The sequence below is a fragment of the Lagenorhynchus albirostris genome, chromosome 8 (genome assembly GCF_949774975.1).
Source record: "Lagenorhynchus albirostris chromosome 8, mLagAlb1.1, whole genome shotgun sequence".
Classification (NCBI taxonomy): domain Eukaryota; kingdom Metazoa; phylum Chordata; class Mammalia; order Artiodactyla; family Delphinidae; genus Lagenorhynchus; species Lagenorhynchus albirostris.
In genome coordinates this window covers 13156453-13173478 of record NC_083102.1, presented here as the reverse complement: position 1 = coordinate 13173478, position 17026 = coordinate 13156453, and the positions used below count along the sequence as shown (strand labels likewise).

At 36.0% G+C, this 17026-nt stretch overlaps 1 protein-coding gene across 1 annotated transcript in view; it reads right to left on the bottom strand.

Moving 5' to 3' along the window:
• Positions 1–17026, bottom strand: part of BRAF (B-Raf proto-oncogene, serine/threonine kinase) — a 156021-nt gene that overhangs the window by 54042 nt on the left and 84953 nt on the right. Inside the window, exons 4-8 of the mRNA XM_060156529.1 lie at positions 14625–14728; positions 13681–13783; positions 4289–4437; positions 3246–3365; positions 384–540 (exon numbers count right to left, since the gene is read on the bottom strand). Coding sequence (XP_060012512.1) covers positions 384–540; positions 3246–3365; positions 4289–4437; positions 13681–13783; positions 14625–14728 — 633 coding nt within the window. The remainder of the gene's footprint in view (positions 1–383; positions 541–3245; positions 3366–4288; positions 4438–13680; positions 13784–14624; positions 14729–17026) is intronic.

The window sequence follows — 17026 nt, the reverse complement described above, 5'->3', positions numbered from 1 at the left end:
ACTCAAAGTTAAACTTTTAGATATTCAGGTAAAGATTTCAAATTGATCTAAATAGGAAATATGCAAGTGTACTCTTATTTTTTCTTTACCCCAAAATGGTCAAGTGGATTACCTGTTAAATAAATGAAGGTAAGACTTTTACAGAGATGGTGTCATAAGGAAAAAAATAAGAATAACTCTATAATTTGGTGCCAGTTAAATATTTTATGCCATCAGAGAAGCTGAAAGGCTTTCCTGATTTGTAGTTCATGAAAAGTCTATCACTTATAATAACTGTGATAAATGAAAGATGGCACTTATTTCTGATATATATTATAAATGTAGCAGAAAAAATAAAGAAGCACACTTGAATTTTCTAACTTCGAGCACTGCTGGATACTTACATCAATATTGACAGGTTCTATGGTGTTTATATGCACATTTGGAGCTGATGAGGACCGGTCTCGTTGTCCAAACTGATTTCGATGATCTTCATCTGGTCGGAAAGGCTGTGGAATTGGAATGGATTTTGAAGGAGACGGACTGGTGAGAATTGGGGGCCTGGAAAAATCAAGTGATTGGAAGATAAGATTCAGAGCAACTTTATAGAGATAATAACATAGAAAAATGGATGATATAAAGATTTTCTTCTTTTCGTATTCTCAAATAAAATCTTTACAATAAAGCATTAAAAATCCAGCAGTAATGGCTTTTAAAAGTGTTAGTTTAAAAAACTAATATGTGCTTGCAACCACTGACAAAGCTGCTTTGCTCAAGCAGACATTCCAGGGAGTATCAATGATAAGAACACTGATTCTTATCCAGAAAACTCCAGAGAAATCTACAAATGGCTAAAAATTACCTGTTGTTAATCAGCTGAAGCAACGCTTGTCCTTTAAAGTTATACAAAAATGCTCTAGGTAGGCAGTGACTGAATAATGTCTGCCAATTTTTCTACCTTTGCCATTTCTTGATAGTTGAAGTTACTAAAATGAACTTTTTATGGGAAGTATCAATATTAGGAAATTATAAATCTTTTAAAAACATACATGTGTTTTTCATGACCTAAAAGATATATCTATTGCTTTATACAAGAGTTGAATTAAAATCCTGAACAATAATAGCAAAAGATCATTTCCAAATTCAAAAGATTATTCTCAGAGTGTCAATCTCTCATATTTTGAAATGTTTACCATGACCAATAATCGATACAAGACACACAGGAAAATAATATATTAAGCATTAAAGTAAATATTTGTAAAAACTGCTTTTTGATGAAACCATCAAAACAGGTGACAGAGTGACCTATTTTGGTACTGTGGATAAATAACAAAGTCTATGATCTCTCACTGCTCCCAAAATGAACCTGGCACTCACGGAGCACATTAAAGTTTTGAGAATAGATTGTAAGCACCTGTGAGAAGTCTGTGCCCCTCAGGAGTATCCTAGGGAGCTAAGAAATGAGTGTCACTTGACTGACGAGGTGTGACTGTCTTAGTGAGCTCCACCAGGACCAATGAATGACTCAGTGCTAACAGCCTCTCTTCAGAGATTGGTTATTGTTGCACCCCATCTTATGCAAACTCTGTAACTAATCAGCATTATCTAGTGGTTAGTAAGACAGCCAGAAAGACAATGTTGAGGGAATAAAAAGACATTTTTAAGACGGGAGAGGGTTTAGAGAGGAATGAGAAGAAAATACAGTAGAAAAGGACTAGATAAAGGTTGAAACAGCCAAAGAAGCCAAATAGTGACAAAAAACTTCTAAATAAAATATGTTAATAGAATCTGAACAAGAATCTGTGCTTCTTTGAAGCACACTTTTAAGGGTAGGGAAAGAAATTTTGACTTTATGTAAATGAATCCACTTAGAAGGGAAATAAAAATAATAAAATATTATGTACTTTAAAAAACTGCTATAGGGGCTTCCCTGGTGACGCAGTGGTTGACAGTCTGCCTGCCGATGCAGGGGACACGGGTTCATGCCCCGGTCTGGGAAGATCCACATGCCGCGGAGCAGCTGGGCCCATAAGCCATGGCCGCTGAGCCTGCGCGTCCGGAGCCTGTGCTCCGCAACGGGAGAGGCCACAACAGTGAGAGGCCCGCATACCACAAAAATAAATAAAAAACTGCTATAAACCAACGAGAATTATAGGTAAGGCTGATGGAACTGGACTCTAAGAAAATTAGCATGTTCTACTGGTCCTTTTTATTCTGATAATTGAGAAATTTTTAGTTTGTGACAAAGCTGTCTTTATTTTTGCTTTAGACAGCCAATAAAAGCCACTGGCAAGGGATATGGGGAGCAGGTAAAAAGAACGTAGAAGTGACAATATTAGCTTTTAAAAAGTTTTGGAAAGTGCACTCACTTTTTAAACACTACTTACAGGTGATTTAAAGTCTCAAAGCAGTAACATACTTTAAGTTAGAACTTAAAAGTGGAAAAAGCCTGAATTTACTACAACTGAATAGGGTAGTCTAATTAACACAACTGATCTGGTGTAGTGACAGCAAGTCATTCTTGAAACCTACTGAAATAAAACTATGACAGCAACATGTAGTATACAATAAGTCAGAAATATGTATGCAAAGGACACTGGTCTTTAAGTAAGAAAAACAAAAACCTGGATTAAATCTAATGTATTTTATTAGCAAATCTAAAGAAAATGGGTATACTAGAAGATGAAGATATGCTGCTTGTACCTCCCTTCTCCCCTTGCCCCTGTGCCCCCACCATCACCATGCTCCTATGCTCATTCAGATTCTAGAATTCTTTACAGTCCAGTTCAAGTCCCACTTTCTTGATTAAATGTTGACTACCCTCTCTCACTATTCTCTCTTCTCCTGTAAACATGAGGATATTTATCACACAGTTTAAAATAATATATCATAAATTGTAGATTATAATTATATACTATTTTAAAATCGTCGGCCATTATCTCATATATTAATGTTACTTTCCTAAATGGAAATCATATACTTCTATATCTGATATTAAAAATAAAGCAATGAGCACAAGGCAGGGACTCTAAATTATCTGTTGCTTGATTTTTTTCAAGGATGGTCCTAAAACAGTCTACATCAGCTTTAACCCTGTGTATCTGTACCAAATGTATGTAAATTAGCTGACTGGTGTGATAAATTACCTGAAAAAAAAAAACCCTTAATTTAACAATCCAAATGTTGGAAAGGTTTATAATTAGCCAAAAGTTCCAAAGAAATCAGCTCAAACAGCATGTCACTGAACAGCAGGAATCAAATCATACCCAATAGAATCGGAGGGGGGTGCAGAAGGGGATGATCCAGACGTAAGGGTAGTCTCTGCTAAGGAGGCCTCCTCCTGTGGTATTGGGTGGTGTTCAAAGAACTTGGAGACAAACAGCAAACTGTGAGGCAAAAAGAAAAACAAAACAAAAACAAACCTAACTTGTGCAAAACCCAGAAGCTTCATATACCAGAATACCTTAAAGAATTAACAAAAATGTCTGAGATCAAATTCCATTTTCAGGAAGGACTGTTAAATTCAATTAGTTGTATTTTTGTCTAAAGGCTTACTGTAAAAAAATTATATTGTACTTTTCAAAGGCAAGCTCAGAATCTAAAACTAATTGCTCTATACAACAAATTTCTACATAGTAGAGGAGAAAAATCATGCTTTATGGTTAAGGAATTAGAAAATGTATCTACTGCTAAAAATTAGGTTATATCATTATGATATACTTTAAAGTACAGAGTTGAATTCCCTCTACTCAAGTAATCAAAAAAAGTAATAAGATTTTACTAGCAGCAGTAACAACACAAAAAAAGATTAAAATAGACTCAATCTATTGAGAGAGGGAGTAGGGGGAAGAGAGGGACTAGGGGGAAGAGAGGGAGGAAGAGAAGGGGGGAGGGAGAGAGACAGAGAGAGAGACAGACAGACAGACAGGCACACTAACTTTGAGAGAGAGAGAGCACTTAATTTACAAAATTGCTGACAGAACCAGATTCCCCAATCTGCAGTCTAAAAATATAATGGTTTATTTAATTGAAACACCCAAAAACCATCTAAAAGTGATTTCTATGGGCAAGGGATCTTTATTAATTAAAAGAGAATATAAAACATAAATGAAATGTACAGCAAACCAGAATTATAATTTGAGAGAGAAGTACTGGCTATACTACATATTACTCTCTAGGCACACTTCAAAAAGTTCCCTGTAACAACTATTCTGTACAGAAAACTTTCACAGACTCTAAGACATACTAGTTTCACATTAAGAAAAGTTAAATGTAAAGTGGAAGACAGAAAAATTTTTTGATTACTTACTCAAGTTGGTCATAATTAACACACATCAGTGGAACCTCTGTACTACAACGCTGGTGAAATTTATAACCACATGTTTGACAGCGGAACCCCTGGAAAAGCAGCTTTCGACAGAAGTCACAAAATGCTAAGGTGAAAAAAGTTTTCCGTACCTGCAAAGTAAAACATCGTAGAGGATTTCAGAAACTAGTAAGAATCTTTTTAGAAATCAACTTATTTACTCTTTTTTTTTCCTTGCGGTACGCGGGCCTCTCACTGCTGTGGCCTCTCCCGCTGCGGAGCACAGGCTCCGGACGCGCAGGCTCAGCGGCCATGGCTCACGGGCCCAGCCGCCCCGCGGCATGTAGGATCTTCCCGGACCGGGCCACGAACCCATGTCCCCTGCATCGGCAGGCAGACTCTCAACCACTGCGCCACCAGGGAAGCCCAACTTATTTACTCTTGATTAAAATAACAAATCTTTAATATGCTTACATCATGAGAACTGACTTAAACACTAAGATACTAAAATGAAAACCAGTGGATTCAAGATAACAGATGGACTACATGTATTTTTCTCCCACCCACTAACCAATTAAACTCGTAAGTCAAGAAGATGGAAAATAAATAAAAGACTAACTAATATTAAGCTTTACTACATAAAAGTAAAAGCAGAGATGACAGGAGCAGGAAGAAACAGAGGTGAAAGACAGAATAAGGGTACACTTAAATAACTCTACAAAGAAAGGAGTTAACAGATGCTTACTGGTGTTGACAGAACAAGAAACAATGGCATACTTAAAGTTACAAAGGTATGGAACAGAGGAATCAAAAAACCCACAAAAAACAAAAATGCTTCAGAGGAGGAGCGAAAAGAGGAGGAAGGTTGTAATGTTACAAATAATCTAATTCCCTATGGAACTAGCCGTAAGTAAATGTCTAAAACTGATAAAATAAGAAATTGTAGCTTAAAGTTATTATTTAGTAATATGAAAATAATCACGAGAAGAGCTTGAAACAGAAACCATTGAAAGTTAAGAATGATTTCCTCTCAGATAGCCTCATCCACTAGAGGGCAGACAGCAGAAGTAAGAAGAACTACAATCCTGCAGCCTGTGGAACAAAAACCACATTCACAGAAAGACAGACAAGATGAAAAGGCAGAGGGCTATGCACCAGATGAAGGAACAAGATAAGACCCCAGAAGAACAACTAAATGAAGTGGACATAGGCAACCTTCCAGAAAAAGAATTCAGAATGATAGTGAAGATGACCCAGGACCTCAGAAAAAGAATGGAGGTAAAGATTGAGAAGATGTAAAAAATGTTTAACAAAGACGTAGAAGAATTAAAGAACAAACAAACAGAGACGAACAATACAATAACTGAAATGGAAAATACACTAGCAGGAATCAATAGCAGAATAACTGAGGCAGAAGAACGTATAAGTAACCTGGAATACAGAATGGTGGAATTCACTGCTGCAGAACAGAATAAAGAAAAAAGAATGAAAAGAAATGAAGACAGCCTAAGAGACCTCCGGGACAACATTAAACGCAACAACATTCACATTATAGAGGTCCCAGAAGGAGAAGAGAGAGAGAAAGGACCAGAGAAAATATTTGAAGAGATTATAGTCGAAAACTTCCCTAACATGGGAAAGGAAATAGCCACCCAAGTCCATGAAGCACAGCAAGTCCCATACAAGATAAACCCAAGGAGAAACACACCAAGACACATAGTAATCAAATTGGCAAAAATTAAAGACAAAGAAAAATTATTGAAAGCAGCAAGGGAAAAAAGACAAATAACATACAAGGGAACTCCCACAAGGTTAACAGCTGATTTCTCAGCAGCAACTCTACAAGTCAGAAGGGAGCGGCATGATATACTTAAAATGATGAAAGGGAAGAATCTAAAACCAAGATTACTTTACATGGCAAGAATCTCATTCAGATTCGATGGAGAAATCAAAAGCTTTACAGACAAGCAAAAGCTAAGAGAATTCAGCACCACCAAACCAGTTCTACAACAAATGCTAAAGGAACTTCTCTAAGTGGGAAACACAAGAGAAGACAAGGACCTACAAAAACAAACCCAAAACAATTAAGAAAATGGTAATAGGAGCATACATATCGATAAAGACCTGAAACGTGAATGGATTAAATGCTCCAACCAAAAGACACAGGCTTACTGAATGGATACAAAAACAAGACCCATATATGTGCTGTCTACAGGAGACCCACTTCAGAACTAGGAACACATTCAGACTGAAAGTGAGGGGATGGAAAAAGATATTCCATGCAAATGGAAATCAAAAGAAAGCTGGAGTAGCAATAATCATATCAGATAAAATAGACTTTAAAATAAAGAATGTTACAATAGACAAGGAAGGACACTAAATAATGATCAATGGATCAATGCAAGAAGAAGATATAACAATTATAAATATATATGCACCCAACATAAGGGCACCTCAATACATAAGGCAACTGCTAACAGCTATAAAAGAGGAAATCGACAGTAACACAATAATAGTGGGGGACTTTAACACCTCACTTACACCAATGGACAGATCATCCAAAATGACAACTAATAAGGGAACAGAAGCTTTAAATGACACAACAGACCCGATGGATTTAATTAATATTTATAGGACATTCCATCGAAAAACAGCAGATTACACTTTCTTCTCAAGTGAGCAAAGAACATTCTAAAGGGTAGACCACATCTTGGGTCACAAATCAAGCCTCAGTAAATTTAAGAAAATTGAAATCATATCAAGCACCTTTTCTGACCATAACACTATGAGATTAGAAATGAATTACAGGGAAAAAAAAGTAAAAAACACAAACACATGGAGGCTAAACTATACGTTACTAAATAACCAAGAGATCACTGAAGAAATCCAAGAGGAAATCCAAAAATACCTAGAGACAAATGACAATGAAAACACGACAATCCAAAACCTATGGGATGCAGCAAAAGCAGTTCTAAGAGGGAAGTTTACAGTTATACAAGTCTACCTCAAGAAACAAGAAAAATCTCAAATAAACAATCTAACCTTACACCTAAAGGAACTAGAGAAAGAAGAACAAACAAAACCCAAAGTTAGCAGAAGGAAAGAAATCATAAAGGTCAGAGCAGAAATAGATGAAACAGAAACAAAGAAAACAATAGCAAAGATCAATAAAACTAAAAGCTGGTTCTTTGAGAAGATAAACAAAACTGATAAACCATTAGCCAGACTCTTCAAGAAAAAGAGGGAGAGGACTCAAATCAATAAAATTAGAAATGAAAAAGAAGTTACAGCAGACACCGCAGAAATACCAAGCATCCTAAGAGACTACTACAAGCAACGCTATGCCATTAAAATGGATGACCTGGAAGAAATGGACAAATTCTTAGAAAGGTATAACCTTCCAACCTTCCAAGACTGAACCAGGAAGAAATAGAAAATATGAACAGACCAATCACAAGTAATGAAATTGAAACTGTGATTAAAAATCTTCCAACAAACAGAAGCCCAGGACCAGATGGCTTCACAGGTGAATTCTAACAAACATTTAGAGAAGAGCTAACACCCATCCTTCTCAAACTCTTCCAAAAAACTGCAAAGGAATACTCCCAAACTCATTCTATGAGGCCACTATCACCCTGATACCAAAACCAGACAAAGATACTACAAAAAAAGAAAATTACAGACCAATATCACTGATGAATATAGATGCAAAAATCCTCAACAAAATACTAGCAAACAGAACCCAACAACACATTAAAAGGATCATATACCATGATCAAGTGGGATTTATCCCAGGGATGCAAGGATTCTTCAATATATGCAAATCAATCAATGTGATACACCATATTAACAAATTGAAGAATAAAAACCATATGATCATCTCATTAGATGCAGAAAAAGCTTTTGACAAAATTCAACACCCGTTTATGATAAAAACTCTCCAGAAAGTGGGCATAGAGGGAACCTACCTCAACGTAATAAAGGCCATATACCACAAACCCACAGCAAACATCGTCCTCAATGGTGAAAAACTGAAAGCATTTCCACTAAGATCAGGAACAAGACAAGGATGTCCACTCTCACCACTATTATTCAGCATAGTTTCGGAAGTCCTAGCCACGGCAATCAGAGAAGAAAAAGAAATAAAAGGAATACAAATTGGAAAAGAAGAAGTAAAACTGTCACTGTTTGCAGATGACATGATACTATACATAGAGAATCCTAAAGATGCCATCAGAAAACTAATACAGCTATTCAATGAATTTGGTAAAGTTGCAGGATACAAAATTAATGTACAGAAATCTCTTGCATTCCTGTACACTAATGATGAAAAATCTGAAAGAGAAATTAAGGAAACTCTTCCATTTACCATTGCAACAAAAAGAATAAAATACCTAAGAATAACCCTACCCAGGGAGACAAAAGACCTGTATGCAGAAAACTATAAGACACTCATGAAAGAAATTAAAGATGATACCAACAGATGGAGAGATACACCATGTTCTTGGACTGGAAGAATCAATATTGTGAAAATGACTATACTACCCAAAGCAATCTACAGATTCAATGTAATCCCTATCAAATTACCAATGGCATTTTTTACAGAACTAGAACAAAAAATATTAAAATTTGTATGGAGACACAAAAGACCCTGAATAGCCAAAGCGGTTTTGAGGGAAAAAATGGAGCTGGAGGAATGAGACTCCCTGACTTCAGACTATACTACAAAGCTACAGTAATCAAGACAACACGGTACTGGCACAAAAACAGAAATATAGATCAGTGGAATAGGATAGAAAGCCCAGAGATAAACCCACGCACCTACGGTCAACTAATCTATGACAAGGAAGGCAAGGATATACAATGGAGAAAAGACAGTCTCTTCAATAAGTGGTGCTGGGAAAACTGGACAGCTACATGTAAAAGAATGAAGTCAGAACACTCCCTAACATCATACACAAAAATAAACTCAAAATGGATTAGAGACCTAAATGTAAGACTGGACACTATAAAACTCGTAGAGGAAAAACAGGAAGAACACTCTTTGACATAAATCACAGCAATATCTTTTTTGATCCACCTCTTAGAGTAATGGAAATAAAAACAAAAATAAACAAGTGGGACCTAATAAAAAAAAAAAGTGATTTCCTCTGGAGAGTGGCATTAGAGGCTAACAAGGGATAGGGCAACAGGTGATTTTTTTTGTAAACCCGTCTGCACTATCTTAAAAACTATATACATTTGATTAAAATGTAATATACTTTGATTAAAATGTAAAAAAGAATTTATAAACGAAAAAACTAGTTTATAATTATATGAAAATCAGATCAACCTTACCTGAACTTGCTAACTTAGGACAAGGAAAAGGAAAATCACCTAAAAGAAGGTAAGAACTACTTTTAACAAACTATCAGTTTGTTAGAGGATTAGAAGACCTAAATGTATCTGTGAACATTCCTCTGTGTGAAACTTAAAAGGCAACGTGTAAGAACTCCATGTCAGAAGCCAAACATGGGTCACATAAACAGAACTGTGCCAGAGAAGCTCTATCTTGATAACGAACAAAACCAGAAATTGTTTAAAACTGTTTGGTTTGTATATATAAGAAGCAGAAAACATAAAAAGGATAAACAAATAACAAAATGTTAACAATGGCTATTTGAGAGTGACGAGAGCATGGGTGACTCTATTTTGTCTTTTGTTCTTTGCTGTATATTCTCAATTCATCTCAGTTTTTCAGACAGCATTAATCACACAATAGTAAGAAAAACACATCATGATCCAGGACACACCTGTATTCATATAATAATATTACCCTAACTATACATAATGCATATCAGAATTTTCTAATCCATTCTACTGCATGTAAATGCTTTTCATGATCCATTAAATTGATTTCAACACCCACTTTATCAAACTCTTTTCAATAAACACATATTTAACATGATAAAATGTTATTAAAAATAATACTTCATCAAGAAAATGATATCTTGGCACATCATTCATTCTGGCTTTTTGAGAACATTTAGATAGTTTTAAGAGTAGCTCTTGTTTTCTTCACCTTTTTGTCTATGTATCACTTTCTAGGGGATATAAAAAAGCAACTGACTGTTTTTAGCTTTGTTCCTTTTCCATTTGTCTCTGGATATAAAAGCAATTAGAAAATCTTTAATATTTATGTGTCTACTATTTACTAAAGCAAGCATCTTTTTATATTGCTAGCATAATCTCTGGAAATTAGAGCACAGAAAAATACAAAATGTATTCACAGGAATCAGCATTTTATAGTCACTTTATCCTTTTTGCTAACTACTCATACTCTCAATCGCCTAATAATCTGCAGACTTTCATGAAGCCCTAATTTCTCTTCCTTCTTTAATCTACTCAGTTGCAGTCTTTCTTCCTGTCACTGACTTATATGTGAAAACTATGTGTAACTGGTTGTTTCTGTAAGTAAAGGAAGGGGGAAAAAAGAGAGAAAAGGAAGGAGGGCAGGAGGGAGGAAAGCAGAAAGGAGAGAAAAACACCTGAGCAGGAGAAAATGTGGGTATGCATTTGAGCATAAATTGAGTAACTGACATATACCTCTATCTGTGAATATACCTTTGTCAATAAAGGTGGGTACAGGAAGGTATATCTCTTCTTTTGGGCCACAAATTATGCTTATTTTGGAATTCAAGACATGGATGGTAAACTCGTGGGGGCCATAGAACAGGTAATTTGCACGCATTAATTTGTAAGGTGTGGGGCTGAGGGAAGACATTAACTTTAGTGCCTATAGAAAATGGGAAGGTCTGGACACATAGCATCTGTTTTTAATCTTGTTTCTCTACCTTCCCTGCCCCCTGCCAGTTCCCAAGGATTCCTGGGATGCACGTATATACTGAAGGAATCGCTTTTATAACAGACTATGAAACCAGGAGGCATAATCAGCCTTCCTCCAGTAGTCAACAAAAACCAGCCCAGAGAAGCAGAGAGAGGGTTTCTTTCCCTTTCTAAGCAGAACACAGGCTTAGGTTTGCCTCTCTATGACACTAAGAGCAATCATTCCAAAACACAAATCTAATCACACTGCTGCCCTGCCTATTAAAATCATTAAATTTCCAATGATTTTAGGAAAAAGTCTGAATCTTTAACATAGCTTACAAGGACTCTCATAAGCTTACTCCACCCATATACACGCTACACTCTAACAGCCCCCTCTCCAACTTTGCATCATCCATTCTGAACTTCTTTCAAAACTGAAAAGGTAACATGCTTTCTTGCTGTTCCCTCTGTCTAGAGTACTCTTGTGGTTTTTTAAAATATTTATTTATTTATTTATGGCTGTTTTGGGTCTTCGTTGCTGCACATGAGCTTTCTCTAGTTGTGGCGAGCGGGGGTTACTCTTCGTTGCAGTGCGCAGGCTTCTCTTGCTGCAGAGTGCGGGCTCAAGAGCACAGGCTCAGTAGTTGTGCATGGGCTTAGCTGCTCCGCAGCATGTGGGATCTTCCCGGACCAGGGCTCAAACCCGTGTCCCCTGTATTGGCAGGCAGATTCTTAACCACTGCGCCACCTGGGAAGTCCCTATCCAGAGTACTCTTCCCTCATCCATCAGGCCACAGCTTTCATATTTCTTCCTTTGGGAAAACTTCCTGACTCCTCAAAGGCCAGGTTAGGAATCTCTACTCTGTGTATCTATGGCACTTTAAACATACACAGTAATTAAGAGTGCTTATGAAAATTTTTAATTAAATGATCTGTCTCTCTCTACTCTAAGGCAGGGATACTGTTTTCTTATTAATTGTTATATCCTCAGATCAGACAAAATACTGGCAAATGAAAAGATCTCAACAAATAGTAACTGGCAGCTCTCCAACTGTGTTGTGAAGATTTCCATACTCTGCAACTAACCTGCAGTTTGCTTTCATTACCCTCTTGTGGCAAGGACCTTCCTGCACTGCTTAAGGTTAGTAACTTAGATCTTCTTTTACCTCCTCATATCCAATTTCTAATTAAGAAGAATAAGAGTACTTATTTTTAATTCCTAAAAACTTAAATAAAAAATCTTAAGATTTATCCTCTCAAAATTCTCCAGGTTTAAAAAAAAAAGTCAATAGTAGTGAACTCCTTATCTCATCATTATAAAACTATCTGCCACATAGTAAATCTGATTGGCATCAGGTGTATCTTACACTCGTCCAAAAGATACCTTATCTATTGAAGCACAAACCTGATCTCATTATTCACCGCTAATGGAGCCTCCAAAACACTAACACCCCCCAGGAAATCGAAAGAGCCCAGCTGTACTAATCAACAAGGCACAAGGGAAAACACTTGATGCCAAAAGGGTAGCAATAACTATCCATCTAGAAAACTAAACTGTGGTCCAAAGTCCATATATAGAAAAGTAAGAAGTGCATTCCTGCCTTATAGATCACTCTAATCTTGGCTCCTGCCTACTCTTTTAGAGGACAGGTTCTCAAGCTCTGGAACTGTACCCTCTACCTTATCTCTGAGGTAGAGAGGTTCCACTGTTCCAGGCCTCATGTTGGTGACACTTAGCTTAGGCTAGGTTCTGGCAAATGCAAAACCAGATAAAGGGAGAAGTATTGAAGGAGAGCTTTAACATCTATCTTTCTTCAGTCCTCAAGGAAAGCTATTCCACTTCCATTAGTCTATCTTTCAGAAACATTTACACAAGTGTGTCAAGATGTATGCAGAAAGAGTCTATTTACCATATATGTAACAGATTTCTTAAAAACTTAAATGTCTGTTAAGAGGGATGGTTAAATATACTGAATTTATATTCTTATGGACTATTATGCAATCATTATAAAGCTAGGTGTACTGACATGGAAAGATGCCCATGATGCTTCGTTTAACTTAAAAAAAAAAAATGAAGGAAAGGGAAGGGAGAAAAAAAAGAAAGGAGAAAACTTTGGGTTCACAGACACATGTTTTATATATAGAAAGACTTTGGAAGAATACACAATAATCAATTAACAACTGTTTACCTCTGGTAGGGTACTTTCACGTTTTTACTTGATATACTTTCGTACCACTCAAATTTTTAAGAGTTTTCTTTCAATAATGAGTATCTATTACTTTTTTTTTGAATTTTTTTAGTTGAAATATAGTTGATTTACAATGTTGTGTTAGTTTCAGGTGTACAACAAAGTTAGTCAATTATATACATACATATATGTTATTACTTTTTAAATTAAAAATAAAGTATAATGATTAAAACAAAACTCTTTAAATATGTGTTGTTTTTTTAAATAACAGAACTGATTTTCAACTTAGGTAAAATATCAATGTCAAAATTATTCATCCATACTTCATATTCTCTACATAAAAATTCATTCACAAGAACTTGAAGATTTTTGACATTAAAAAAATATAAAAGTACATACAAAGTTGTGTGTTGTAAGTGGAACATTCTCCAACACTTCTACATGCAATTCCTCTCCAGTAAGCCAGGAAATATCAGTGTCCCAGCCAATTGGTTTCTTCTCTCTGAAAAGTGTAGACACATCCTTTCTTGGTTATCATACCTAAAGATCTTCATAAACCTCATGCTGAAGATATGAAAATTGGTTATTGAGGGGCTAGTAATGGTGAGGGAGTTTTGGCTCCCTGGTCTTCCATCGTTAGAAATTTAAATGGCAATAAATTAATTTTTAAGTTTACCCCAAATAAATGTATCACTCTTGGACAAACAGCAGGGTAAAGAGATGTACTCTTTTCTTCAAGTCAGCTCCAGAAAAGACCTACAACAGCAGAAAATGGATTGTTCCTGGGGTCCAAAAAAAAAAAGAAATTACAGGTACAGATTTACGTACCCATTCAAAGAAAAAGAGTACTCAAGGGACAATATGCCCCAAAAAGGAGACTTTTTTTTTGTTTTAAAAAAACAGGACTCAAAATTGGGGTTGGGGGGCTCATGGCAAAATTTTAGATGCTTTCTGAAAAATAATTCAATATAAAATGTTAATTTTGGTAAGTCTTTTGTGAAACTATGAGTTTATATTAAAAATAAAGGACTGGGAAAGAGTCCATTATTCAAATAAGACACATAAAAAAATAGTTCAAAAATTTTAAGAATCTCAAACTCTAAACAAAGTCATTTGATCAGAGAAACAAACACTATCATCACAAGAAATTATCTAATGTTAACTCCTCAAAGGGCCTACAAGATTTCTTTAGGCTAATTAACTTAGTATTAATATTTTTTTCCTGAAGCTGATTTTCAATACCCTAGGTCTGGGTAAAGATCTTATAGAAAACCCCAAAATTTCATGAATGAGGTTTTTTTTTCCTTTTTTAAACAAAGTTTCACATCACATACAAACCATACCCATCCTGAATTCTGTAAACAGCACAGCACTCTGGGATTAGACCTCTCATCATCAGTGCTTTCTTTAGGCTGTCCCGGACTGTAACTCCACACCTTGCAGGTACCTATGGTATCATAAACATATGATATGAGGTAAAGGAAATAAATTATATATTTTCCACATCATTGAAAAAAACCAATAATTTACCTTTATAACACCTTTAAAATGTCATATGGATTACTGTGTCAGAAAATTATTTCACTAACTTAATATTAATGGGAAATTATGACTCAAGTATCTATTATTACTCACCAACTTAAATCAAAGCAAAATTAATTTTTAGTTTTTTATTAAAATTACAAAATATCTTAAACATATAAAAGAACAGAAAATACTACAGATCCTTATGTGCTCACTGCTGAGAAATAATAGATGTCAACATTTAAAGCAAAATCAATTTTGATCCAACATTGTTCAAAGCTGAAAACTCTTAATCCTTCAATCATAATGATGGTCCCTAAGAGATGTCTTACTGATCCTAAACATAGCAGAAGAAAATACCTGTCTTAATGTGTATAGTTGATATCTGCTGTTTAGTTGTTTGGCACTCCTATTTCCTCTGGGAATCCACCCCTCCCTAAAAACCACATGGTTCTGGAGAGGCCATCGATCACAAGGGTCACTACTTTTCTGGCTACACATGACATAAGCCGGCTAATCAGTTTCCCATATCCCTAATCCAGGGCTAGATATATGACCCAAACAGCACCAGAGTTCTTTCCTTAACTGACAGATGGACACTGGTTGAGAGAAGTTTCTGTTTCTACTGTAGTTAAAGTGTTCCAAAAGGATAGAAATCTGGAGTCCCTAATGGCCATCTTCCCTAGTACACTCAGAAAACCTGGCTACAGAATGAAGCTAACCTAAGGAGAAGTAGAGATGACATTAGGAGCGGGGAGAAAAGAGGCACTGAAAATAGAGATAAGAATCTTTCTGTATATTTGAAGTTATCTCTATCCTGGCCTTTTCTGCCAGCGACCCATCTCCCCAGATATTAATCCGAATAATTTAAAACTGAAAAAGGACTGACAAACACAGTGTAGACTAAAGTGAAGCAATGGGAGTTCAGGTTGGTCAGTCTTTATGGGGGGAGGGGAGTGCAGACAGAGGAAATGTTAATAACAAAATTAAAGGTTTCATTCTTTTAAATCACTAAAGTACTCAGCAAACCAAAGGTTTCCAAAGAAATTGGGAAACTTATGCTAGAGGGGGAAAAATGGAGTGAAAATGAATATAAGACAGCTGAATCTAAACAGTATATTGAAGGGGAACAATCGAGAAAGCCAAATTAGAACCTAAGATTAGAAAACACAGGAGGCAGATTTTAGCTCAATATAACCGTTAAAACTATCCAGCAAGGGAAAAGTTTACCATGAGGGAGTAGGTTCATCATTGGAAATATTCAAGAGACTGGATTGGTACAGTTGATCCTCTTTATTCATAGACTCTGCATTTGCAAATTTGTTTGTTTGCTAAAATTTATTTGTAACCCCAAAATCAATACTTGCAGTGCTTTTGCAGACATGCACAGAGGACTGAAAAATTTGAGTTGCTCAAGGCATACTTTCCCAGCTGAGGTTAATCAAGGTGACACTGCCTTCTTTTTCTAGCTCTCATACTGTAGACAAGTGCCAGGTGACTTTTAAGCTAATGGACCCCAGTCCATTCTAGGGGCCAATATACAGAGGCCATCTTTGGCTCATTTATAACAGTAATCCTGCATTTCTCCTAGGAGCAATGGTTCAGTATTCACTAATTCAGTGTTTGCAGGGAATGTATAGAACATAACTATTGCAAATCGTGAGAACTGGCCATACCTTCCAGAAATAATGAACAGAAGGGAAAGCTTACTTTTTCCCTCTGCAACTCATATTCTGCCTACTCTAAACCAAAAACTTCTTGATTGACAACCCTATCTTTAGTTTTAAACCCCATCCAATCTATCCTATCCCCATGTTATCAGTGAAATCTTTCTAAAGAAGGTATTCTTAACATGTGTGCGTGTCAAATACTTCTGAGAACCTGATGAAAGCCTTAGATACTCTCTCTGGAACATAAAATTTCAAGCCCATTATGGACTGCTGAGGAGTCCACTGAACTCAGATTTAGAATCCCATTCTAAGGTATAACCTTACATTTCATTAGTCTTCTCAAAATTTTCCAGTTATTTATAGGACAAAATTCAAATTCCTTAATATGGCATACGAGGTCATCAATGGGTTGGGGCTATCAACCTTTCAGTTCCTTTGGTAATTCCCCTCATGCACTCCTGTAATGCCATCTTCTAATATAGCTATGCTCCCTTATGCTTCTCTGAACAGGTTGATTCCAAGGTGTATATATGTTTCATCAGTAGGCAAAA